Source organism: Lissotriton vulgaris, chromosome 1_1 (genome assembly GCF_964263255.1).
Source record: "Lissotriton vulgaris chromosome 1_1, aLisVul1.2, whole genome shotgun sequence".
Classification (NCBI taxonomy): domain Eukaryota; kingdom Metazoa; phylum Chordata; class Amphibia; order Caudata; family Salamandridae; genus Lissotriton; species Lissotriton vulgaris.
In genome coordinates, this window is record NC_141685.1 from 1,335,546,333 (window position 1) to 1,335,574,242 (window position 27,910).

Consider the following 27,910-nt stretch of genomic DNA (forward strand, 5'->3'; position numbering starts at 1 on the left):
ACAACAATTCGAAATTATTGCACTACAAATACTATGCATAAATGCATTTTAGAATTTGTGAACACCATTATATCAGTTTCTGGTCAATTGATCAAAAGAGTTCCTGATTACACTTGGCATAATAACTGGCTAAATCCATTATGTCACAAGAAAGACCAACTGTACATATTTACAAAGGGTGTTTGTGCTGATAATTTCAACATAGTCTTTGTCCCTTGGGACAAAAGATCGGAGAGCTAGGTATGCAATTGAGCAAAAAAGTGCTATAGTGTCAACAACCAAAAGCTAGGACAACCCTGCCTAGTGTGCAAAGAGGCTTTTATGTAAAGTGCATATATTCATATCTAAAAAGTGATAAAATACATGATATACATTTTACTGGTTAAAAAGAATGCACATAAAAAACATTACCTGTATTAAAATGAGGACTAAGCCATACTATTCAATTAAAGGTAAGTAAAAAATGCTATTCTAAAAACAGTAATTTCATCATGATTTTAAAAGTGAAAAATGGGTGCAGTGACCAATTATATGGTAATAAAGCATAATTATAAGTAGGGAGAAGAAAAATGCAGCAGATGTGAAGTGGCCGGAGGGCAGAGTAAATAGAGAGAAAAGAATGGTAAAACCCAATAAATAACAGGGAACCTGACTATCTATTAAACATCATAAATAGTTTTAGTTGTTCATTTCCTTCATAAACAGGGGAACAGATGGGCAACAGGGAACCTGACTACCCATCTGAACCAAAAACCATCTTAGTGTGACTGACTAGACTTATAATGCTGACTGAGTCAGTGGGCGCTATTGAAATTTTAGAGCAAAACCTATTTGCAATAACAGGGTGTAAAAACATACTTGGGAGTTATGTGATGGCTAAAGAAAGTTGTGAATATCTTCAGTGTTGTTGAGACCGTTAGGCCACTTGCTATCAAACTCCAGGATGAAGCGTGTCTCTAGCTGCCTCAATAACAGCTCCCTGTTTCCTCCTCTCCGCGAGGGCGGTACTCATCCCACCACAAAATACGTGAGGCACTCTAGATCTTTATTGTGCCTTAACGCAAAATGACGTGCTACTGGGTACGTAGGATCATCATGTAGTATCGCCCTGAGGTGTTGCAGAATTCTGACGTGCACCTGGGCTTTAGTACTTCCTATGTAGTGTAGTCCACAGGTGCACGTCAGAACATAGACTGCGAAGTCGGTTTTGCAATCATGGCAGCTCTTGATTGGAATATCTGTTGAGCCAAAGGGTGTGCGGTAATGTGTTCTGTTTTCACCGAATTTGCACGCCCTACAGTGTGTACATTTGCGAAATCCAGACTTGACTTTTAACCACGTACCCTTTTGTTTGAGTTCTGGGCTACTGACGTCCAAAGATGCTCCCATATTTCTGGCCCTACGAAAAGTAACTATGGGCTTTTGGGGCAAGGTAGAATTGAGGATGTTGTCAGTGAGAACTATCAGCCAATTTTTTGGAATAATCTTTTTGATGGCATTCTCTTCACTGCTGTAAGCAGTGATAAATCTAGGGCAAGTGTTGGTTAGTGTGTCTGGACCAGCAGGGGACTCAATAGTATCAGTGTCTGAGCTTGGTCTTGGCAATAGACTGTCTCTGCTTCTTAACCTTGCATTAGCCAAAGCCTGGTTAAAAATACGGTCTGAGTAGCCACATTCTTTAAGACAGGCCCTGAGGTCATTGACACATCCCTCAAAGTCTGTAGAAGAACTGCAAATTCGTTTAATCCTTAAGATTTCTCCATAGGGGATGCTGCATATATATATATATATATATATATATATATATATATATATATATACACAAAAATGTTAGAGGGAATGTTATATTTAGGTAAAAATATCAGTTAATACATACTCTTTTAAACTAGCTAGAATGTATCATGAGTGATATAATATGGGGCTTATAGTTGCTTAATCTCCATAACGGCCCCAACAACGCTAGGATGCCTGGCTTCACTTGGGGGTGCCCAGGAGTGGGCACTTCACAGGGAAGGGCCAGGAAGGGTTCCTCAGCGGTATTCGTACAAGCGCCGAGATGCCTCCAGGTAGTCGTGCGCTACACAAGTACCTCTACATTTACATTTACTTTAGGGCACGAGTTATAGTTACTTGAGATAAGTATAACTGGTGAATTTCTGTGTTTTTGTTCTTTAAACCTGTATATTTCAATTGCCATTTTCACCTAACTATAGCATCCCTTTCACCTTCTTTAACTTTGTTGTTTTTCAGTCAATTTCCATTTTTTTTTCTTAACATAAAATAAGATGTGCATCGCTGTGCATGGCATGAAGTTATGTGCTCACCGCGCCTCATCTTAGCGGTGCGCAGAATGGATTTGGGCACAGCACCTGACCAGCAGCCAGGCCCTGCACCCAACCCTGGGTTATAATGTAGTCCCTTTTCCCCACACAGTCAATCTGAAGGTTGGAATCAAAACCTCAATGAGTCGAAATGCATCAAGTTTTTTGCAAGGAATAAGCGGAGGAAAAAATTGCCCTCTGGCGTGGCTTATATTTTGTTTGCACTCATGCTGTTGAAAACATTATATAGATATATATATATATATATAAATTATCCACCAAATCGTTCGTTAGAAGGTGCACACTTCTCACGGTCGGTGCCAGACAGTAGGGATGAACGTTTCCCTACAGTTAATCGTTCACCAAAAAGAATTAATGTCCGCACTCGCTCAGTTACGTTAGTTGGGTCTATTGAACCAGAGACTCACAAGTAGCCCCCTTCACCTACGCGTTTAGACCGCAGGTCTTGATCACAGTGAGCCCAAAACAAGAGTGGCAGGGTAGAGACCCCCAACCCTCTAGCCCTTCTCAGGGGGTCCCAGAAGGACCCCCAAGGGCAAAAAAAAAATCGAGGGGTACGCACACTGTACGCGTACGGTACGCATACCGTGTGCGTACCCCAGATTTAAAAATCTGAGAAGGGCTAGGGGGTCAGGGGGTCTCTACCCTGCCCCCTTTTCGCATTTCCCACTCTTGTTTTGTGCTCTCTTGTGCCTAACTTGTAATGTATTTTTAAAGATATAGAAATAGCTACTCTATATATATAGCCCTAGTACACTTCAAAATGGCTTACAAAGGGAACGCGGAAAAGAACTCTAATGCAGAAAAAACCAAGCATCGCCCACTGGAGGGAATCACTATGAGGCTGGCATAATCACTACAAGGACCAGAAGGCTCCACATTGTAGCTCATTGTAGCGCCCACTGGAGGGAAATAATTGAAATATAAGGAGCAATAACTTGGTCCCAGTGAGCCTGTGCAGCCCCCAGATGCTTGCAGCTCCTCTGCGGAGGAAAGCCATAGGGTGGCCGAAATGCATTGGGAACAGCTGAACTTGTAAGAGGAAAAATAAATCTGGAAATCTTACCACGTCGTGTGCGGCTTGTTCTTGCCTTTGTGGAGAGGTGTGGAAATATATATTTTGCACGGAATTTTGCACATGGTGTGTAAAAACAAATAAAGAACTGTAAAAAGCTTACCTGCTGCTGTGCCGTGACTTCTGCCGGTGGGGAACCAGAGGGCAAGAAGATTCAAAGCAATATTATATATATATATATATCTTACCTACTGGCGGTCGCCAGTAGGTAGTTATAGGTAGGACCTATTATCCATAGGAAATCGTCAACATTCTATTTGGAATAACTTTGGAATGATGAATGTGCGTGAAATTTTCCAAACTTTTGGCCAGCTCAGTTCCGCTCCTTCCCTGAAAGTTTGGGGGTGATTCGTCAAGCGGGGGCCGAGAAAAAAAGGGGGATCCCAAAACGTGTTTTCCCAATGTAATTTCCCAGAGGACCTTTAGCCACGGCTACAGCCCGAACGGCTGAACGGAATTACACCAAATTTGGCAAAGAGGTAGTCCTTGGTTCAGACTCGTGCCTTTTGCTTATTTGGTGTAAATCTGTTCAGTAGTTTCTGAGAAAATTACATTTTAAAGTACATATATATATCTATGGGAGCAGTGAATCTGCGGACTGTAGCAAAGCACACCGTCCCGATCACACGCTCAATGCTAATTGGCTGTCAAGCGGTTGTAAACATTTGAAACCAGGAACTGTTGTCAGCCATTTTGTGCCTCGGTGTAGAAGCGAGGCTGAGGACGTCAGTGGAATATGTGTGCAAAACGGAGAAAGGGGCCAGGGTAGAAATTATTTTCCCCTCTAGACCTGCTTAGGGGGTCCCAGAAGGACCCCCAGAACCCACATTTAAAAAAAAAAAAAGAAATTGGCAGGTGTGTGTAGGGTGCTCGGACTCTGCTGTAAAATAAATAAAATAAAACGGAGCTTTTTTTTATAATTAGCCCCTGGGGGGGTAAATACCGGGGGCAAAATTATTACATTTTATGGGGGGCCCTTATAATTAGACCTCGGGGCTAAATACCGGGAGCAAAATTATAACATTTTATGCGGGGCCCAGAGGGGCTCTCCAGCCTCGGGGATCGTCTCTCCCAGCTCAGTGCGGCCCCCTGGTGTACACACGCTGGATGCACGACTCATAATCTGTTGGGTGCGCGACTCCAGCGCCTTTGGTGAACAACTTGTACTCGTTTGGGAGCCGGCATTGCTTTTCCACATGGAGACCTACTAACATGCAGCTCGCCATGTGGAAAAGCAATCTCATTTACATTTTGAAAGAGAGAAAAGATTCCCTTGCTATGGCAGGGTGGGATAGACACCCCAGGACACTGCAGGAACCGGCCCTCCCACAATACATTAAGCCCGGGCAGTGGTGGTCCCTGGGACTTTCAACACCTTGCAGTCCCCCCCACAACCATTTTTTTTAGCCCCAGCTGCCAACAGTTCCTGGTTTCGAATGTTTACAACCGCTTGACAGCCAATTTGTGCTTTTAATTTTACCGTAAAAAAGTAGTCCCTATTAGTAATTTCTAATATTCCCGGGGACCCTATCCCCCGGGTCTTATAAAAAATGTTGGGGATTGTGGGGGGAGCCACAATGCCCCCACGGTCCCGCTGCCTTCCCGCGTTCTTCTGGAGACGGCATTGCTTTTCGGGATGGGGAGATGCTATCTTGGATGTGGAAAAGCAATCTGGTTTAAATTTTGAAAGTGAGAACAGATTTCAGTGTTTTGTCTTTCAAAATGCAAACTAAGTTTGCTATGGAAGGGCGAAAGGTGCAAGATTCACGGCCTCGCCCCCGGGGCATTGTAGGAGCTGGCCCTGGGGCGTGGCAGTCTCCAGGGCCTTCGAGGGCTCTAGGCATAGGGTCACGCAGTCTGCCTTGCACAATACACTAAAAAAGAAGAGAAAGTGACGAGAGATGATTTGTGACGTGTTTAGGCTTGAGAGCCTGGATAATCATTAAATGGGGTCTGGCAGTGAAGTGCGTACTTATTCTGGAAGAAGTCTTTCGGGGTCTTGCGAAAGGAAGTCATCTTTAATAATTGATTCTCGCTGTGTTTACTTGCAAGGTTATCTGATTTGCTCGTCTGTTAAAAACAGAAACTTTCAACACCTCTTTTTGATTGGTTGTGAAGCATTGTAAGAAGACGTAATAGTGACCAATCCCTTTCCTTGCGCAGATTTTGAAAAACATTTTATTGGCTGTTGTGTGGTTATGTCTACCTTCCTGATCCTAATGTTGATTGGCTTGTTTTTTCTATGTGACGGTATGATACACTCACCATGTGTGTAGCCCATTTTGTGACGCACTTTATTTTACAATGCGTTTCAAAAACTTGTGGCAGGGCATTTTTAACTTAAACTGTGTACTCTGCTTACGAGTTTGTTGATTGTAAAGGTATTTAAAAATATTATTATATTTTGTATTGTATCATAATTGTGCTGACTTTTTTCCTTCAGCGTGGAGTAATTTGTCCTTTCATTACATGTATAATTCTTCAAAGAATCCTTGAAAGAAAAATGCACAGGTTTTCAAAATATTTTTATTGAGTCTTTTATATTCATCACATAGGTGAAATGCATTTTTTTTCATTCACTGGTATCACGCGTTGGACCACATTTCTTTTATTTTATCATAAGCACTAATTTCTTAAGTTTACATTATATAAGTGTTGCCCCATCATATTTTTTTTAATTTTAGGGCTTTTTTTACTTTCAGATAAAGTAGAACACAAGTGCTACGACAAACACTCCCTCACTACTTCATCTTTCTTTTTTTATGTACATTTCATGTCATTATTACATTTTACAATCATTTTTCAAAAATGAAAGAATTCATATTCACATTAACATTTGAAGACACAATTATATTATTTTGTTTAAAAAAAAGTGCTTGCGAAGATAATCCTCCTGTTCTTCACGAGTGAAAATTGGTGAAAGCACTACTCAATATAAATACTTTTAACCCATTTTCACTCTAGAAGATAAAGAGTATTCTCCTTTATTGTAAAGTATTTTCTTGAAAGATTATTTATACTACATTTTTCAATCATTAAGAAATACTTGCATACTAAAAAATAAAATACTCTGAGTCAAAAGAGTGGGATGAACACAGGTACATGACCGTAATATTCCCCAGTGTCTGGGATAATATGGTTGCGTCCACTATTCAGTGCACTACATGTATCAATGGTATATGTACACGCTGAAAAGTTTTTGATTTCTATAGTGAATTGTGTATAGTATTTCACCGGTAGTCTTAGCGTTCTGTACATTATTTTTGATATTCGAGTTCTTTCCCTTATACATACTTGGTTGCCACATCTATGGTGATTGAGCTAGTGTACTGTTGAGGAGATATATTATTTTGGAAAGGTCCATAGTACTGTTTTGCGCTGCCTCTGAGGTAGTAGGGGGGAGGGGTCCGTGGGTTTGGTGGTGGTGATCGTGGCGCTGGTTATTTTGATTTTGTTGGATGTGGGAAGTGTATAATTAGAAACTCTGTCACATATTGCTCTTTAAACATGGGTGTGAGTTGAATGTAATTCACGCAGCACATATTCGACGTTCTTACAGTACTTAAATGTTGAATTTAATTTGTTAGTGGTAAGTGGAACTATTGCCTGATTTTTTAGTTAGCGTTGCAGATTTTGTTACTTGTTGAAAATATGGGAAAGTGGTCAACATTATAAGTAGGAATTGTCATTTAAAAAACCTTCAAAATTCACTGAAAAAACCATAGGTTTCAGGCAGGTTATAGTTAGGAATTAGCATTTAAAAAACCTTTGAAATTCCCTTAAAAAACCATAGGTTTCAGACAAGTTATAGTTAGGAATTACCATTTAAAAAACCTTAGAAATTCACTGAAAAAAACATACGTTTTACGGGTGTTATAGTTGGTTGGACATTTCACTCGTACAAAACCAATGAAATTCCCACGTTATAGTTAGTTGTACTAACTATAACTCGCGCACCCGCAATCCACTGCTGATGATGTCACATATTACATCATTCACGACATGGTCAGTGACATCACTGATGACATCATCCACGTGACAATCTGATACATCTTAATATACACTAGTATAACTTTTCCACACTCATTATAAAATATCAAGTACCATATTTGAAACCATTGACACACCAATACAAGTTTCTAAAAACCCATACAGTGATTCCTACATCTACACACATATCTAAACACTTACCTATAGATTCATTCATACATGCTAACAAATATCAATAGAACACTATTAAATATACTTATACACCTACATCAACATTACATACCAGCACACATCCTATTCACTTATGCAGTCATCCTACTCAGTCATGCAAACAATTGATCATACTTACATTTACTAAGCTACACACTTATACAAACACCACTTCATTTATTCATATAGATAGTAACTCATACTTAGTGGGTTATACAATCACTATTACAAGTATACAGTTATCCATACATCACTCATACAATCACTGAGTCTTATGTATACTTATTTATGTACAACAACTGTCACATACAGTGCCTTTTCAATTTATAGTTTGTTGGATATGTATCATTGAGAAATATATTTACTCATCACCACACCCATAAAGAGATTTACTCACCCAAACAACTGTTTCCACATACAGTCTTAAACTCATATACCTACTAAATCAACTATTTACACTTTGGACAGTCACATACCTCCCAACCAACCAAACACACATTCATTCACTATCCCATACAAATACTCATCCAACTAATTAATAACTAATATAGACTTTCACATAGCTAGTAACCAACTTATGTGGTAGTTTACACAACAAGAGATAGAGTGATACAGGTATTCCCACAGTTTAATCACTATCCCATATATTTAGTGAGACACTTTAAATTTGTCACTTAGACAATCAATCACATTGCTACTAAATCCTCCATTCAGACACTTATACATCCTTTCAGTCTTCAGGGCAGAGTGCTATATATATATATATATATAATACTTATTTAAATATCGAACCAAACCACATTCACTGGATGATGCCATCAGTGATGTCATTTGAGAAGTCATCAGTGATGTCATCTGTGATGTCACTGACCATGTCATGAATGATGTAATATGTGACATCATCAGCAATGGATTGCAGGCTCCCGAGTTATAGTTAGTACAACTAACTATAACGTAGGAATTTAAATGGTTTTGTAACAGTGAAATGTCCAACTAACTATAACACCTCTAAAACCTATGTTTTTTCAGTGAATTTCTAAGGTTTTTTAAATGGTAATTCCTAACTATAACTTGTCTGAAACCTATGGTTTTTTCAGTGAATTACATCAATTCAATTCAAAATTCCTTTATTCGACTGTATACAGTACAGTCATAAAAGTACAATAAAAAACATACATTCAAAACAGTATTAAAAAGACAGTTTATCAAGAGCGAGAAGTCACAAGAAAAGATACAGATTGTAAAGAATATAAATATGCTGTTTATCTAAAAAACATATTACTGGGGGAGGCATAATTCGTTGAACAATTAACCTTCCATGCTTTTTCTGAATTTCAAGGCTGTTTTTAGAAAATTACATAAAAACAAGGTACTTTCACAGTGTAGCATTTGAAGATAAAGTAATGCAGGCTTATTTGTACAAAGTTCAATTGTTTAAAAAGGGGTTTTAAGAACAGTTTTCGTGGTATCGTGTAGTAGGAGCATATGAATAAAAAGTGAGCCAGGTCTTGTGGAGACTTACTGTCGCAGCCGCAAGCTGGCAACACTTGTCCCGTGTGGGCCCCACTAGGCACAGCTAGCAACAAATGATACAAATCAAAGCGAAATCTAGACATCAGAAAACGTTAGTATCTGGAAATGGGCCAGGATAGATTGGGTTCAATTTGCACGCAAGATTTTGTTAAGACATGCTTCCTCACGCTACCTTTTTTAAGCTCTGACTCTTCCCTAGCTAGCTGCCGATTCAACATAAAGGTATCCTTCACATAAGTTACATCTTGTTTGGATACTTGCTGTGGTGCTAGGAAACGTTCCAGCCGACCCAATTCATGAAGACAGTTTCTGATATATTTTAACCAAGGTATCTTGTATTTCCCATCCCAATTGAGTGCTTCGAGAAGGATGTTTTGGGTAAATGGTATATCATCATTCGTCCAGCAGTTTAACCAACACAGCAAAGGGTTGACAGCTATTTTATCTCCTAGGTAGGGCATACCTAGTTCTTCGTGAATGTAGAAATTAGCTGTGCCTTTAGGTAGACTTAGCACTTGTTTTAGGAAATTGTTTTCAGTTGTTACGAAGTCACCCACAGGAACAAAGCCCCAAATTTCACTCCTGTAACAGGCCACAGCGGTGCTTTTACTTGATACAGTTTCATCAGAGCAACCACTGGCGTATTTCCCATTTTACGTGCAAAGTCTGTTATTGCAGCATTTGTCCTTGCTGTTTCTCCCTTTTTTTTCCTTACCGCAGGTCCCCAAGTGAGTTTATGGTCAAACAATACGCCAAGGTATGAGAAATACTTTGTTATCGGTATTTTTTCCCCATTAACAAAGAAGGGATAAGACTTTTTTGAGCCAGAACCTATCTTCATGGCAAATGATTTTGTGTTGTTGATGCTTAGGCCCCGTGATTTCATAAATGAAAAAAAAGAATCCAGTAATATTTGAAGGCCCAGTGCAGTTCTGGAGATAAGGACGGCGTCGTCTGCGTAGAGCAGAACAGGTACGCCCTTTCTCCCTATGTATGGATAGTCAGTATTTGTGTTTAAAAGATGCTCCTCAAGACCATTAATATATAGATTAAAAAGAAATGGCGCTAAAATACAGCCCTGCCTAACCCCCCGAGTGAATTACATATAGATATATTATATATATATATATATATATATCTCATTGTGATGTTATAGAAATTCAGCTCTCCAGCTACCTGTTAGTATCCGTAAAGTGTGTGGTCCAGCCTAGTCAATTAGAAGTATTTGCTTGTTGAATTCATATATGTATACCAAAATTAAAAAGCATATGTTCAAGACGAAAATTTTCTTTTTCAAATTACCCATTTATAGGCCTTTCAAATTCATAAAGCTGTTTATACTGGCAAACCCTGCCTGATGTACTAAAGTGATCGCTGCTAGTAATCTTGCATTCGGTGGCCGCTAGTGTAATCTTCTCTAATGTGGTCACTATTACAACACTAATATTAGTAGCTCGGATGATTTTAATTGAACTGCAGTAGCTCTTAAGATCGGAGATCCCTGGTCTTAACTATTTTCTTCTGCTCCTTCGGACCCATAGGTCTAGATGGCTTTGTTGTCTTATTGTGTGCACGTGAGTGCAGAATAGAAGCGTACTGTTATTGTGAGTATTCCTATGTGGGAAGAATACTGTACTTTTGAGGAACATGGCATTGTCAAGTATGTGGCTTTTTTGGTATGAGGAATTGCCAATTCATTTGTGTTTGGTTTGTGAGTGATGTGGGTTATCTGGACTGCTGAACCACATGAGGATAAACAGATTGCTACAAGAAGCAGCCCGCAACTATTATAGCATAGTTGTGGGCAGCTTATAGTGGCAGACGTCATAAAAAGATGCAGAGAGCAGGAGACACCTCCTCTGTTTGGCTACCTTAGTGTTCCAACAAATATGCAGTCTTAAAGGAAAAGTTGTAGGCATTAATACTTCAGCGGTTATGTGTAGTATGGAATTGCCCTACAGCCCTAGGGTGACAAGAATGTCTATGTGAGGAGGGTTACCTCCTATCATAGGGAATAACCCCTCTGACAGAGCTCTTACCCTCCCTCTTTTGAGTATTGGAGGGGTTGTGGCCTTTAAGAAGGATTTGTTGACCTTTTCTTCTGATACGCCGGGTGCGCAGAGCCAAAGACATGCCCACAGGGGAATCTAGGATTGATCCTCCTCATTATCCCTTTAAGGAGGATGCAAACAGCAAGCACATTCCCTCCGTCTATCCTCTCTTTACTCAGGAAGCTGGTCCCTCCACTGCCTCTCACCAGCAGCATCAGTGCCTCACAGCTGAACCATGCTGACCTGCCATGTCCGCCACATTGCTATCTCTGAACAGCAATGCATAGGTCCCTGACGAATATGCGATGTTACATCGCATGCACTGCAACACATGTGATTACAATGCGGTCGTTACAACGACTGCGTTGTCACTACGTAAACCATTACATCGCAAGTCGTTTCTACGACTTGCTGTAGGGGGCGCACTGGACTTAGGAATAGTATAATTTACTATTCCAACTCCAGCGTGTGCAACAGTAGGGAAGGTGTTGGAATAATAAATTATACTATTCCTTAGTTTAGCGCGCCCCCTACAGCAAGTCGTAAAAATGACTTGCGATGTAATGACTTGTGTTATAACAACGCGGTTGTTGTAACAACCACGTTGTAATCACATGCGTTGTAGCGCATGTGATGTAAACGCTGTTTCCCTTCCCGGACAGGTGTTCCACACCACCTCCCTGTCCCTTGCAAGAAAGGACCACACTATGCGTGTTATTTGCTTTCCATGGAATGGGAACTGATGGGAGCATAAATGTGCCATTGCGCAGAGAGAGTATTAGAAATTACTGTTACCCTGCAATGATCTTTTCCCATGGGAGATCCAAAAGTTGAATGGCTGCAGAGCAAGAAACCAATGGAGGCATCTGAGATTTGTGTCCTTGTGATGTGCCAGCCAAGCATATGAGGCATGGTCAGTGATGGTTTCAAAAGTGCAGCTAGCTATGCTATGTATTAGTATTGAATAGCATGCTTTCATGTTAAACTTTACTTCTGTTGAATAGGTCTTTCTGCAGTGCAGAAGTCTTCAACTGATTAAAGATTGGTTCTTTCGACATTGTTAATTTTCTGGAAGAGGTCTGCACCTAATCCTTTGTTGGAAGCATCAGTTTGTAGAGTAAAGACGAGTATGTGCTCAAGCATGGTCAGTCAGGCTCGAAAGCGAGAGTCTGTAGCAAGTCCCCAAATGCTACATCAGCTTCTGAGGACCATGAAATGCCGTTTCTTATGGCCTTCTTGAGTCTTGTATGAATCTCCTGAAGTAGGTGACTAAGACTAACACTGCCCAATAGTAATTTTAGTTGTTGCCTGTCCATTTGTAGTGTGGACTCTATTTTAGAGCACTTGGATTGGACAGACCCTTCCCAAAGTTTGTTTAATTTGATATATATATATATATATATATATATATATATATATATATATATATATATATATATATATATATATATATATATATATATATATATATATATATATATATATATATATATATATATAGGAATGACTAGGTACTTAATGCGCTGAGATGCCTAAGGGTAGCCATGTGCGATACAAAAGCTTAATCAATCATTCCTATATAAAACAAATTGTGTGTGAGAGTATATATATATACTCACACACACACGTGCACACAGATATGTGTATAGATATCTAATCTATATATTTATATTATATATATGTATATAGTGTGTGTATATGTATATCTAGCAGGGCAATATACACTTACTTGTGGATTTTGGGCATCAGTATTGCTTTTTTATGGATAGCAGTCAGCACTGCGTCTCAACATAATTTACTGTTCATTTATTTTTACCTATGTAGCATTTGTGTTCTATACATACCCGGTCAACTGTTTAACTTACAATACATATTTTTTCCAATCTTTAGTGCCCATTCTAACTTGAAAGGACAACCCCTGTGCATTTTGTTTTTCTTATACAGAAGAAAGAGTTTAAAGTTGTATGGCCCTTTCAACATAACTCAGTATGACTTTGCTTTATTTCTCAGGCTGCTGTGGCTACCTCGGCAGGAACTGTCTCTGAAGATGCCATCGAAGAGGAAGGCGAAGGAACGCTGTCTCGAAGTTCCTCCGAGTTCTCTAAATTCAGCTCAAAGAGTGCTAAGGAACGAAGAAACCGCAGAAAGAAGAAGAAACAGAAAGATCTGTCTGAAGGGGAAGAGAAAGGAGATCATGAGAAAGCTGTGAAATCAGAGTCTGATGATGGGATGAAGCGTAGGGGCTTTCGTCTTGACAGCAGGCTAGGAAGAAAGCTCTCCATCATGAACCAGGTAGGTTTCAGACTGTCCAAACCCAAACTCTGGCCATTGTGATACAATTATACTCAATTTCCTGTCAATGTTTAGCAGAGATAAAATGCCAATTCTGATGATATTAGAATGAAAAGGTTGTATATACAGTAGCCCCTGTAGTTCCGCTGCCATAACATATTTTATTGTAGAACAATTCTTGCGTAGATTATGTCCTTCCATTGTGGTCTGAATTCTTCTGCTTTTGTGCATCGTCCTTCAGTGAAAGGGATCTGAACCTGGCTGTTTGCAAATTTCAAATCTCTCAGACCCCCTCTCCTTTTAGTGCTATCAGATCTGGATATTTTGCTCATTTTCGGTGGGAGTATGGATTATGATGGCTATTTGATTTGGGGTGTATTTTACAAAAGGCATTTGTTTTAAAATTCGAAATCTTGAAATGTTATACCGTTCGAGTCAGTTCTAGCCTGTGCTTCCGGACGCGAAGACATCCTTCCCTTGTTTGTACGAAAAAGCAGCAGCGGACCTTAAAGTGCCGCACCTAAACTCCAGTTCCAATGAATCAATGTTTTAAGTATATTTTTTCCTTGTGCTGCCAACCCCGACACCAGCTGCTGTTTGGCGTCGCTGTGCTCTCCAGATCAATTAAACAATTTTTTACTGCTCATGGGGGCGCACCAAAATAGAAGTCCAAGAAGAAATAAGTAGAAAAATGTTCTTTATTTATCTTTATCCATTTAAAATACACGTCATCAGTAAAATATGTCACGAGTTCAGCCAACGCGTTTCACTCCCTACCAAGGAGTTTCTTCAGGGCGCTGCAAATCTTTTTGGTGTGTTGCGTTCAGGGGTTCCCTCTATAATCACGCTAGTTTTATGCCGTTCATTTGTTCACTCCGACATAGTTCTTGAAATTATGCAGTATCTGTCTTCCCTTATCTTTTCACGTTTTCATGGACTTAATGTATCTTGTCCACAAATCGGTTCCGGTAATCCACTCTTTTACCCGTCCCTGGCCGTATTCGTTCAAGGTAGTTGCGGTACTGTATTGGAACCAGCCATGCCGAGACGCTGAAATCGAACGTCTACTAATATGTCGGAGTGAACAAATGAACGGCATAAAACTAGCGTGATTATAGAGGGAACATTTTTCTACTTATTTCTTCTTGGACTTCTATTTTGGTGCGCCCCCATGAGCAGTAAAAAACATCCTTCCCTTGTACTTACGTGGAAAAATTAGAAGACAGCACTTTATGCATGCCTGTCTCTGATGCTCAGAATGAGATTCGTTATTTTTAATTTAAGAAGCAAAAAGATCAGACTAATAATACGTAACTTCCTCTTTCAACTCCTTTTTGAAAATTTGCTGAAACAGCAACTGTCAGTGTATTTGCAGTGTTTGATTTTTTTTGTTTTAGGTGTAAAGAAATTACATTCATCAACAGGGTGACGAGTGAAAGGGAGCAGACGTTCACAGGGCAAACATTAAAACGTCATGAAAGGTTTAAGAAGTGTCCAACAATGTTTGGGGATGACTTTGTATACAAGGCCTAGTCTGCTATATCAAAGACACTTTTACCTACAGAGACAATGCTGTGTAGCATACACACATAGAACACTGGTATTTTGTTTCACTAACTTTAGACTGACACAAACTAGTCACATGTTTGGCTAGTTGCACTATGGTTGCAGGTGAACATGCGAGTACATTAGAGTTTGACAGCCTCTGTTAGGATGCTTGTAAAGAAAGTCCAGATTTTCTGAACTGCCATGCAGTTGGAGGCAGGAGAGAACCATACTAGCAAACTGACTATGTAGTGCCTATATGCTACACTGTTTGCCAAGGACTCAACTTATGGAGTGTAAATAGAAACAAGATATTCTGCCAAAAATGTAGACAGAATTTCAAGTGAAATTAGGAAGATTTCCGCCCAAGGCACGTGGCACGTACTTGCCCTCTTCTTTTTTTTCTGTGTTACTTTGATGTGACCCCAGTGGAGAAGCGCAAGGTAAACATAAGTTGAATATGTGTTGGACCACACTTTGATCATAAGTATGGATACGGTGCAATTAGTGCACTTCACGTGATCACTAGCTTTTGTATATTGACTGCAATAATAAGCTCAAAGTAGTTACTAGATGCAAGTACTTGAGGCTATCAGTTGGCCACAGATTAAAGTAGCAAGCCATGTTGGAGTTAAAGAAATAGGCTCTAGTCCACTAGCAGGATAGGTGAAAGGTTTCAATAGGTAGTTTTTATGATTTTGATAAATTGGAAACGCCATTATGTGAATGTATCCTGTGCCTAAGGAGTACCATCCCCTATGTGGGAATAAGAGTCAAAATGTCACATAAACAAGCTCGGGCCCAAGCTGTATCTGGTTATTTCATTTGTCACTTCCAACTATATTGACAATCATTAGCGATGAGCCAATTTTGAGGAGCCTGGTTAAAGCTGTGGGCTATTTGAGCAACGCTGTTTGAAATAAACAAGCTTTTTATTCAGTTTATACAACATAATCTCAATTCAAGGCACTAGTTAGATTCAGAATTTCTGTTTGTTCAAGATATGCTGATGTGAAATCTAACGGGGAAGCCTTCTACAACGTATTCTCTTGAATTTAACTATAGGAAGGCTTATCTGTAGAATTGATTTGTATCCAGTACAGTGCCATGTTATATGCTTATCAGATTTATAATAATAATAATTCTTTATTTGGTTAATCACGAAGAAAACCATAAAAGAAACAGTCAGCATAAAAATGTCCATACATATACAAGTAAAAAGACATTTCATAGGAACGTTTGTACAGTAAAGAAGAAAAAACAGCTGTCATTTGTTTAAAAAAAAAAAGGAGTTTAGCTTTTGAAAATCATTATTTTTTCCTAGTGCAATTTCCTAAAGGTTTTTTCTATGGTTCATGATACATTTTAAAAAGTTTAAGACCAGGTAACAGACTTCTTCAGACTCTAAGGTTTGCAGTCTAAGAAAGGCCGGTCGACATTGTCTGAGGCCCCATCGCCTACATAGCGGAAGTATCCAAAGTGTTCTGTGAAGTTGGTAAAATTTACAAAAGATGATGACGTGGATATTAGATTGAGTTGATTTCGCATCGCAGGGACACAGAGGCAGATTTGAGTCCCAGGCCTTATTTAGGGGAAAAGCAACCAGTCTGAAAAAAAGGTTCAGTCTGAGCCTGGTGAGCAGCATCCTCTCATATGTTTTGGTATGCAAAGAAAGGTACGGTTGAATGCCAAAAGTTTGCTGAACTGTGTTCGCGTGAACCACTGAAGGTTTTGCAGCCTCGGTTGACAGTCTTAGTGTTTCCAGATGTCGTAGTGCAAGTTCCTTGAGCTCCTTTTTTGGGAGGGCAACAATCGATTCTGGATGAAGATAATATTTTTCGAGGCCAAGGTCAGTAAAAAAGTTTCTAATGTAGCGGAGCCAGTTTAGTCTAAAGGAGTGATCAAGTGACATTGTGTCGGCCACTATCGACTGTGATAGCGTATTAGCATCCGAAGTCCATATACGCCTCCACAAAAGCAGATTTAGGGCTTTTTCCTGAAGGACGTAACTTGCTTGGCAGAGAAATCCATATTAGCTGTCATCTGTGTTGTTGCAGGGCTCATTGGATTGCCCTGCTTGGGCTGGCCTGAGAAGCTCGGTGCTAGGGCATCACTTTTGATGTGTCTGAGGCTTAATTCAGATATGAAAAAGACAAATTATTGTGGCGCCTTGTGGACGTGAATGATGATATTGATTGTACCCTTCTAACAGGTGTATGCTTGCTCTCTGGAATCAAGTATGTGAACTACAATGAAAGGGGAATAGTCTCCCTTCTCTTTCTCAGAAAAGATTAAATACATTTATTATGGCGATTGATTTTAATTTTGTATGAGCTATATGTTTGTTTTTGTAGGAGCCAAAATCAAATGAAAAAAAAAGGAAGCAGAGAGGCTTGGTTGGTTATTTAAGTGTTCTTGAAGAGATTTTCTGACATTGTATTCCCTTAATTTCTACATGTTTATTTTGAATGATCTTCTTGCTTGGAACTTAATGTCTTCGTTACCCGCAAAGGATCACTGTTCTTTTAATTACGCAGTTAACTTCCTCCAAAAATCTGTTTATATTTTATGTTCTTGTTTTTTGCAGTCTTTGCTTAGCATTCCAGGATCTCCGTATCTTTCCCGACAAAACAGCAAAAGCAGCGTCTTCAGTTTTAAAGGCAGATTCAGAGAACCAGCTTCAGAAAATGAATTTGCGGATGACGAGCACAGCACGGTTGAGGAGAGCGAAGGCAGAAGAGACTCCCTGTTTGTCCCATTTCGTTCCAACGAGAGGAGGAACAGTTACAGTGGGTACAGCCAAGGAAGTAGATCATCCCGCATCTTCCCGAACCTGCGACGGAACATGAAAAGGAATAGCACCGTGGATTGTAATGGCGTGGTGTCCCTCATCGGTGGTCCAGGTTCTAATATGCCTGGTGGACGTCTTCTGCCTGAGGTGAAAATAGATAAGGCAGCTACCGATGACAGTGTAAGGAAGTCTGTTAGTAGAATAGTCTAGGCATGGCGGTCAGCCCCTTCTGCTCCTCTGAATGCCGCCCTCCAGTACCAAAATGGATCTTTTCCAACGGAATGATAATTGGTTTGTCCTAACCTCGGATGAGAATGTGATTGGAAACCTGGTTCAAAATGGTTATGCCTTTTATTTATTTTTCAATAGTTACCTTTTACGCCTTCACTTCAGTTAACAAATTGACCCCCTGTTTGTTTCCCTTCCAGAAAAAAAACAGCTTGAATTTAATAACTTGGTTGCAACGCAAAATAGATCAGAATTACCGCAGCCAAATACATGTTTGCTCAAGAGAGCTTATGAGTTGGTAGCAAACGTGAATGCAAAACGAAACCTGGAAATGATTTGGATCAGAACTGAAATAACGCCTAGTTCAAAACAGAGCGAGAAATCTCATGATGATTAGCACTTGCTGGCTCTTGACTCTAAGTGGTGGTTACATTTTATGTAGAAGGCGGTAGTCTTAGCTCTTTAGATAATAAACGAAGAGGATCAGGGCTATGCCACTTCTCATGCTTCACCTTGATAGATACCAAATGGTGGAAACTCTTGGGTAAATTGGTTTTGAAATGTGGGCACACAGAGATGGCATTTCCTAAGTCGCCCTACACCCTTTCACTGATGCTGAGGACATCACTTTTTATTTTTGCTTTGAATTAGGAACTGAAAAACTAATGCACAAATCTCAGTTTCACATATTAAGACACCACCAGTGCTATTACGAGTGGGGAAATGCTCAAAACCGCTGATTATCAGTCAATATTGTTTCTTGTCGTGTCCAAATTCAAAGTTTATGTATTGCAACAGTTTGGATAGGGATACATAATCTTGTTTATTTGAGGTGAGTGCTAATGAATTCAACCAATTAAAACTATAGTCTGCCTTTTGATTGTCCAGGCACAGCAAGGATGTTGAAATATACTGGAGGCATCCAGTAAATATAAACGACTCTAGCAGAGTTTAATTCTCAATATACCTCGTCATTCATCTCCAGTAATTCTCATAGTGATTGAATGTCCTTGACTGAGCTTATATTTTAACTGCTGTCAATTGCAGTTATATTGCAAAAGGAACCGGGGTGGCAAAATAATTGGCTAAAAATAACCTCTGGAAATTGCTTTCGAGCAAGTGTTGCCCAACTGCAGTGTGTATGGAAATCACACGTCTACTCTTTCATTTTGGTTTATATGGCGAGGCCCCCCGTTCAGAAATTTTATTTCTGTTATGGACTGCCTTGAGCCGAGTTTATACTGTTTCTTTCACTCCTCACAAACCTAAAGTTGGTTGGCACGTGATCGTGGCTTCTTAATTCTCAAATATATTGTGTTGTATAAAGCCAACTTGTCGCCCAGCTGCTGCTTTGCAGTGCTCAGAGCTTTCAAACATATGATGTTGAAGAAGATTCTCAAGTCTAGAATATTTTGAAGGTTAATTGTGGTCCAGAGAGCAGATATTGGTGGGCTCCTTCTCCTTCAATGAAGGGACTAGTTCACATGCTGTTTTATGTAGTGTGAATGGTTCCTTGGAAAGATTTGTCTTCAGCGCTCTCCTGATGGCTGTCATTCTCTTTCTTGTCTGTTCTTGTGTAGGTTGCAGACTCTCCTGACTCATGGGAAATATATGATTTTCAAAGTACCTCAGACTTATCTCCCAAGTGCCAAAAATACACAATGTAGATTTGCTGGTTGAACATGCACCAAGACCCTTTTCCTTCAGACTAAACGGGCTGTGTGTAAATCTGTTCTTCCACAGAATGTATGACAGTCTGGGAAAGGCCGCATCAAACTGTAAGAAGTTGTTGTCTGTCTCAAACGAAAAAAATCATTGATCGATAAATGTTCTACCTTGTGGTAGTGACATTCAGCAACAATTCCTGTACACCAATTGATTATTTGCATTGCTATCTTGTTCGTAAAATCCAAGCTGTTTTGTGTATTTGCAGCCTAAATCGTATCCTATCCCATAATCCTACCAATAATTTTTTCCTATGCCATTAGTTTTGTCAAGCTTTAGCTGTCACATCCCACAGATAAACTAGCATGTTAGCTTAATATGTTAATCTGTTTCTTTCTCCACTTTTACCTAGCACGGGAAATGTATGTTAAGCATGGTGCATGTTTTCCACAAAATTGTTGTTTCAGAAATGTATGTCCAAGAGTACACATATCTGTTCAATTTTTGGATCTCCTTTCCTCATATAAGACAGTTGGCTCGAACAGATGTGCAAATAGTCCACTTTGAACTGGGCAGTGATCGGTTTGGTCTAGAGTTTGCGTCTGCCAGTTCTGTAGCACCGAAGCAGCAGGGCCTGGTTAGGCTTTGGTAAGAGCCCTTCTTTCCATGCAGCCTATTGCCGCATGATATCCCTCAAATGCTAAGACTTATAAAAAAAAGTGGACATTATGCATTTCTTTCTGAAACCATACTCTGGCATGGTTGATAAGGAGGCACATGTAGACTCTAGCCAAGCCCATAGTACATGCACCCTTACAGTGTGCAAAATGCTTGCAAGGAACTAGTGTAGACTTTTGCACATTGTACACAGATCGGTTTATTCATACATCTGTGCACATTTGCTTGAACTAATTTCATGCCTAAGCTAGTGACCTGCATTTGTTTTACATTCTTCGGTTTGATTTTTTGACAATGCATCTGTCAAACAGACCTATTGGCAACCATGCACAGTGTTCCATGGTGCTGCCCCTTTCATCTGTTGGCTTTCTTCAGTCTGGCTCTTTCAACCATTGGCTTAAGTCATTGTTTATCACATCTTAGCTTGGCACAGTGGAATAGTATCCTTAAACCTCCACTCCAGTGCTTCTATTGAGCTGCATGACATACACTTTACAGCTATAGCTTTCTCTGTATGATCCTGGTGGCACCTGGCTATATATCTGTCTCCAATGTGTTAACGCTAATGCATTCGCATAATATAGCCTGACCTATTGGCTTTGTCAAAGCGTGTTTATGTTTGTCTCCCTGTTGTGGTATAACATAACAGGCCCTTAAAATCCACCCTCTTGTTATCACCCCCATTATTGACTCCAACTGAGTGATACCATTGATGGGACAAATTATCTATCCCTACATGTGCATTAGGACCATTGTACCATTTTCAGGAAATCAATAACCCCAACCCTGGATGCTGTGCAACCCTTAAGGATCCAGATAACTCCCTTAGGAGACAGTGCATCCATATTGGGGTTATCTTTACTCTTAAGTAATTTATTTATTGTTCTTCTTTGATAAGCTTTGTCGGGAGGCAATATTTGTCAGAGCGGGATTACAGAAACATTCTGAAGAATTTACCAGCATATATAATTTGGATTAAAATATTTCGTAAACAGTGACACACAGCATGAGCTGGAGGGCAAGATATAGAGTTGTAACTAAATCAAACATGAATTGTGAAATGCAACAAAGTGGATGATGAGAAAGTGATGGAGATTGTGTCCAAGAAGTTAACAAGGATGTAGTTGAAAGAGGTTCATTTTCATCATTTTCCTGGTTAGCAGATGTTAATTTGGTTTCTCAGCGGAAGAGAGCTATCACTTAATGCAACATGAATTGAGAAAACTAAAGCGATGATGAGAAAGTGATGAATATTGTGGCTTGGCAGGTAATTCTGATATAGTTGAACGAGGTTCGTTTTCAGCTTTTTCCTGGAGTCACGGAAGGTTTGGATGAGTTCTTAATGTCTGGGAAGAGGTTTAAGAGGCTTTTTGTAGCAGCCATATTGGACTGACTTAGCGCAGGAGACATCTCAAGTTTTCAAGAAGACAGAGTCTTTGCTCCTGACTCGTCACTTTCCCCAGGGACTCAGTTGTTTGGTTAGAAAGGGTGGTAATCCGAATGACTGGTTTATTATCTGAGGACGAATGTTTACATTTATTATTGCGCTCCATTAGCATTCATTGAAGAACTTTCAGACACTGGAGAGATGTGGTTGAACTTCCTCTTAGAGTAGATAAGGCGAGCTGTGGCGTTTGAGTCATCATCGGAGTGAGCTATGATTGAGAAATGCAAGTCAAAATAGGGTTCCTCTGTCTAGCCCAAAGATGATTAGTGTATGGGCAGCAATTTTGATGTGGTTAGAGGAAATTAGTTACTGGATCTTATATTAAGGAAGAAAGAAGGTGGAGGATTGATAGTTCTGTTAAAGTGTTGTTGATGATGACACTCAAGAAGTCCTTCTGTTTATCTCAACATTAGCCAACTGATACAGGTTGTACAGGTCAATCCTGTACAACAGAAACAAGCAGAACTAAAAATGTAAACATTAATGGGCATTCTCAATCTAAAAATCTAAAGGTATGCATTTGAATCTGTTTATGAATGCTTCCTTTTTCTCAGTAGTTGTTAGTCTTATGCCTGAAAAGGAACTTAGCATCTAAGCCATTTTGGGTCTCCAACAGACAGTTATTTTACATACTACTTCAGGCAAACAAGCTTAAGGTGGCGTTTTTTAAGGTATTTAACTATATTTATTGACAATTCTTATCCAGTGATCAGCATGGCGGTAAATGGTTGTAAACCGGATTCAGCATTTCCATAAAAGTGGCGTTCAGTGAAAGAGGTGTATAACAGATGTAGAAACTGTTCAAGGTGAACAGTGCATCAGGCTGTATCCAATGTACCATCTTGGGCTGGGTGTGTATAATATGCAAGTTAAATGAATGTGGGGGAGCCATGTCCCGTAATCTACAGCCATGCACTATTTTATTTTTAGTCTGTTGTGAACAAAGGAAGCATAATCACCAGGTTTCTATTAAGGGATTTTATACTGTTTATTTAGTGCAGCCAGTATTATAGTGAATTATAATGAGCTCATAGGCACATCTCAGGCCTCAAGGCTAGAAAAGGAGCCACAGTTGTAATAAGTACTTTTCACGTTGTTAACTTGTGCTTGTGATTCTAGTTGTGAACAACCATGGCAGCACTAACCAACACTGTGGTCGCTTTGCAGCCCTCCACGGAGGTAGATGTTAAGAAGACCAATTCACGCTCTCTCCGGGTATCCATGGACCAGCTGAATGCATCCTTCGGAAGAAAAGATCGAGCCAATAGTGCATTGAGTGTTCTGCCCAACACACTAGTGGAAGGTATGAAAAACATATGTCTTCATCCATATGTATTTGACATATGCATCGGTTTCTGTCTGTTTTCCAATCCTTTGTCTAGTCCCTCACAAGGGATCGCAGGCTGTCAAGGACCCCACTAGTATATTTTTAACTTGATTCCCCTGTGCTTTATTTAGGGCAAGAGACCAGTTAGACTATCTGTCCAGGAGCGACAGCAAACAGGAGAATGTAGATTCCATTGCTTTTCACCTGCACATATTTTGATGTTGCCATGCTGTTTTCGCTCCAGACATTTTATACATTAGTAGTTTTATTTCACGCATAATAGACCCCGTGGTTGACAGAGAATTTTACTTCAGCACAAGTGCTTCAATGACAAAATGATTACATTGGTAAAGCACAAACTATAAGTTACTGTGGATAAATTAAAAACATTTTATATACACATATATCAAATAAATAACTACTTAGGTTGTCACTAACTTTGCTGTTGATACATGCCGACAGACAATTTCAGCTTGCAGAATGTTATTAACACCCAACAAAAAGAAGTGATATGGGGTTGCTGCATCAGATATTTTAGGTTTTGTTTATTATTATGTTTCAGGAAAGTAATGTCCTGATTGATGTTTGAAGGAATATCGTTCCCTCCAGTCCCTCAGCGAACTAACAAAAAATTATGTATTTAGGGAGTTTCTGAATGCTGATATTTCAAGCAATAAGGAATGGAGCTCCAGTGTTCTCTCTGACCACCTGAGATGTGTAGTTTCTTTCTAAGGGTAGGTCAAAAGGCCAGTGTGTACTAAGAGATTCCAATAAACTTTGAGTTTCCACAATCTAGCCTGGAGAACACTGGTGCTTGGATCACTTGTTTAAAGTAATTTTCCAGAATGAAGGGATTCATTATTTCTAATAGTTTTATTTGACATTCTGCCCTTTTTGGCCAAGGAGTTGATGTGAGAATGCTGATTAAAATATTTATCCTTGAAGAAGCCTAGTAATTTGATGAATCCCTGAATAGAGATTAATAATCCAACATTGTGCATTCTTAAATCATGTTTGCAATTGGGATTTTCTGTTTTGCAGGGAAATCAAAAGGGTGGGCAGAGCCTCAATTGATGGCTTGCCATCCATTGTTGCCCATCAGTCAGTATTTGTGCTGCATTTTTTATTTCCTCAGGAGATGCAGATTTTAAGTAGAGTGATGGGTCACCTGCGTAGAAGTGGTGTGAAATCTGAGAGTGTATTAGGCTAGAGGCCAGTGGTTCCATATATAGATGAAAAAGAGTGGAGGAGAGAATGGATCTTTATGGGGACACCAATCTGCAATATTGAAGGGCTAGAAAGTAAGTTAGACAGTTCAATGTGTTGGTTGTTGAAGGATGATGAAACCTAGGTGAGGACTAAACCCCTTAGCCAGTGCTTAGTTTGTAAAAATATAAATGCCAGGGCCCAAGGTATCCCACCGCAGCCGATACCACCAACTACTCCTGCCATTGCTGCTGAATAGCAGTGCAAACAATACCCACTAACCATCACACTTAAACAAGTGCGACATTTTGGTCTACAGTAGGTAACCCCAAGCTGTAGGGTTGGCCTTGAAGTGCGAGTTTTATCTTTTAATTTGGCACCAGGCCAGGTGGGAAATTAGTATGCGAAATAGGGGTAGAGCACACCCAGGTCTGTCACACCGCTAATGTGAGCTGCCTGTTGTGTCCCACTGTAGTACATTTCAGCCATCTTGGTGATGGCATAATTTAGGTAACTAGGACAGGGTTATGCCACTTTACACGGAAAGTGGTCATATAGCTGGTGAAGTGGCCCGAGGGTAAATAGCCCACTGGCTACTATTCTCCATTCCCCTAATGCCCCTAAATTTAGTATTTAGGGGGCTCCCTGAATCATGAACTTCAGATTCCACTGACTGAAAAGAAGAAGAGGACACTGAAGAGCCGACCCCTGCAAGAACTAAAGACTGCTGTGGACTTACGGCGCCAAACCCTGCCTGCCGCACAATTGACAATTGCTAAGACCCAATGAGTCCTGTAGTTATGCATCTTCCACAAGCCCTGAAGGGTTACCAGCACTTTGCCAATGCACCAGCATCTCAATTGGTATGGGGCGCTACTAGCCTGAAGGCACTGACATTGATGTCCGGTTCAAAGAAGCTTTTGTCCACTGGGTCTACCAAGCAGTAGCCGCGCAGGAAACACGGAGAAGGTCAAGAAGGTCAGATACATCTTCCTGACAACTCAGTAGACTCCAGGACCTCCACGAACCCTCCTGCACCAGAACCCTGAGTATGGGACCCTTGCTGCATCCAAAGGTAGTTGAAAGTCCAGTACGGACTCCAACGAGTTCACCGACGACCAGCCAATGAGGGGCATCAGCGCTGCAGAGGCCAGCACCGCGAGTAGCCCAGCTGTCCTGTTTTTTGTTTTTTTTTTAATTTTTTTAGTCCTCATACGCCTTAAAATATTCTCAGAGTACCAAGTCCATGCCATCCACTACGCAGCGGATAGACCCCTCCTTAGATGATCGTAGACTCTGAAGATCTTAATGGATCTACTTTCTGCAGATACCCACATAATACCAAGAGGTAGTCAGTTCAGTTCATCTGTCTTGCCAGTCCCCGGAACTGATCGTAGGGTAGTTCACTCTGCAAAAAGGCATAATCATTGGACCATAACGGTTACATCCTATCCAGCCAATTGATACAAGGAATCCAAAAATGCTTTCTTCTCTTCCAGTCTGCCCTATCTAAATTCAGTGTGTATTTGATAGCATTTATCCAATCTAGGTATGAAGGTGCAATGTCTTTAACCCAAAGTTTACATATTTCTCTGCGAGCCAAGATAATCAAATATAAAGACAACTTATTTATATCTTGAGGAAGTACCTCATAATTACTAAAAATACCCAAAAAAAACAAGTGATATACTAACCTGTATATCCAAGTTAAACAGTTTCTTCATACCTTCCGCTACGGCAGACCAAAAATTTCTTAGAAAAGGACAGGTTAAAAACATGTGGAGATCATCAGCTTTTTCCTGTTTACACTTTTGGCAGCAAGGATTCAAAGCTTTAGAAAATTTGGCTAGCCTAGCAGGAGACCAATATACTCTGTGAAGAGATCAAAGATGGTTGTGTTTTAAATTGGCGGGAGAGACTGTGGTATGTAGTAAGTTAAAGGATACTTGCCATAACTCCTCCAACTCCGCGTCTGGAACATGCTCTCCCCATAATTGAGCTGGCAGATGAAATCGCCATCACCAATTTCCAGAATGGTCCAATACAGCTTTGATGTCTTGATCTTCCTATTCTTCCCCTGAATAAGGAGTTCCTCCAGCACAACCGTAGCTCCAATTTCCGAGCCTATCGCCTGGCTCCAGCTCTTGATTTGCAAGTATTTAAACTTAGATAACTTATCCTCAGTCAATATGCAGATCTCATCCCACCTTAGCAACGTCCCTTCAAGGAAGAGCTGACCCCAGCATTTTAAATTAGTGTCCACAAGGGGTGTGACCAAAGAGTCCTTGGTCCACTCTGGAGAGCCCGGCGATTCCCAAATAGGAGCCATAGTAGAGTAATATGGAATATTCAACAATCTCCTTATTTTAGCCCAAATATAAGCCATATCTCTCAACATCTTCAGACGCACTTTCTTAAAAAAGCGCGGATCTCCAAACTTCAATAAAAAGCCACGGTTTAACCCTTGAATTTCTGATAGCATTGCCTCAAACATAATTCCTGTTTCCGTGCTGTCTGGCTTATCAAATAACATTATCCCTGCTTTTAATAAGAGAGTCCAAGCATAGAATTTCAAATCTGGAGCACACAGGCCTCCTTTACTTTTCTTTGTTCGCAGCTTTTTCCAAGCGATCCTTATACCTTTTGAGGTCCATATAAAAGAGTTCCATTTAGCTTGGATTTTACTTAACTTAGCTTCTTTAAAGGCTAACGGGATATTCTGGAACAAGAATATTAGTTTAGGAAGCAGAATCATCTTAATAATATTGACTCGCCCAATTAAAGTAAGAGGAAGAAGAGACCAGCTTTTCAAAGATTCAGCAGACTCTCTCTCGATTTTAGCCAAATTTCTGTCTGTTAATTGTTCTATGTCCTGCGTGATTTGGACCCCCAAGTATCTTATCTCGTGTTTCAAGATCGAAGTTGAAATTGTTAAATTCCAGGCCATACATACAGACTTAGATTGATTAATCTGATATCCTGATATTTTACCGAACTGGGCTGCAGCACTATAGATTAAGGGAATCGCTTGTATTGGATCTGAAGTAAATATCATCATATCGTCTGCAAAGAGAGACACTTTTTTCTCCCAGCTCCTATATTTAAAGGGTAGTATATTCTGATCCTGCCTGATTTTCTCGGCCAGCAACTATATGTATAAATCAAAAAGAAAGGGTGAGAGGGGATACCCCTGTCTTGTGCCTCTATTGATTTTTATGGGTGTTGAGAGACCACCATTTATCAGAACTCTTGGTGTTGGACAATGATAAAGAGAGGATATAGTTCTGCAAAAATTCCTACCTAAATGACCTCTTTTTAAAACTCTGGCCAGGTATACCCAGTTTACGCGATCAAATGCCTTGGTTGCATCGAGTGTTATAATCGCCATAGGAAGTTTATATAGAGTTGCGACATCAATTGCCCCCACCAGTGCTTGCGTCAAATCTTGCATAGACCGCCCCCTCACAAAACCTTTTTGATCCGGATGTAATAATCTACCTGCCACTCCATTTAATCTCTCTGATAATATT

At 40.0% G+C, this 27,910-nt stretch overlaps 1 protein-coding gene across 2 annotated transcripts in view; it reads left to right on the forward strand.

Moving 5' to 3' along the window:
• Positions 1 to 27,910, forward strand: part of SCN8A (sodium voltage-gated channel alpha subunit 8) — a 671,454-nt gene that overhangs the window by 352,248 nt on the left and 291,296 nt on the right. Inside the window, exons 11-13 of one of the 2 annotated variants that reach the window (XM_086966390.1) lie at positions 13,212 to 13,493; positions 17,626 to 18,009; positions 23,015 to 23,150. In XM_086966390.1, the coding sequence (XP_086822516.1) occupies positions 13,212 to 13,493; positions 17,626 to 18,009; positions 23,015 to 23,150 (802 nt within the window). The remainder of the gene's footprint in view (positions 1 to 13,211; positions 13,494 to 17,625; positions 18,010 to 23,014; positions 23,151 to 27,910) is intronic. The other variant, XM_086966401.1, reaches the window with a different exon arrangement.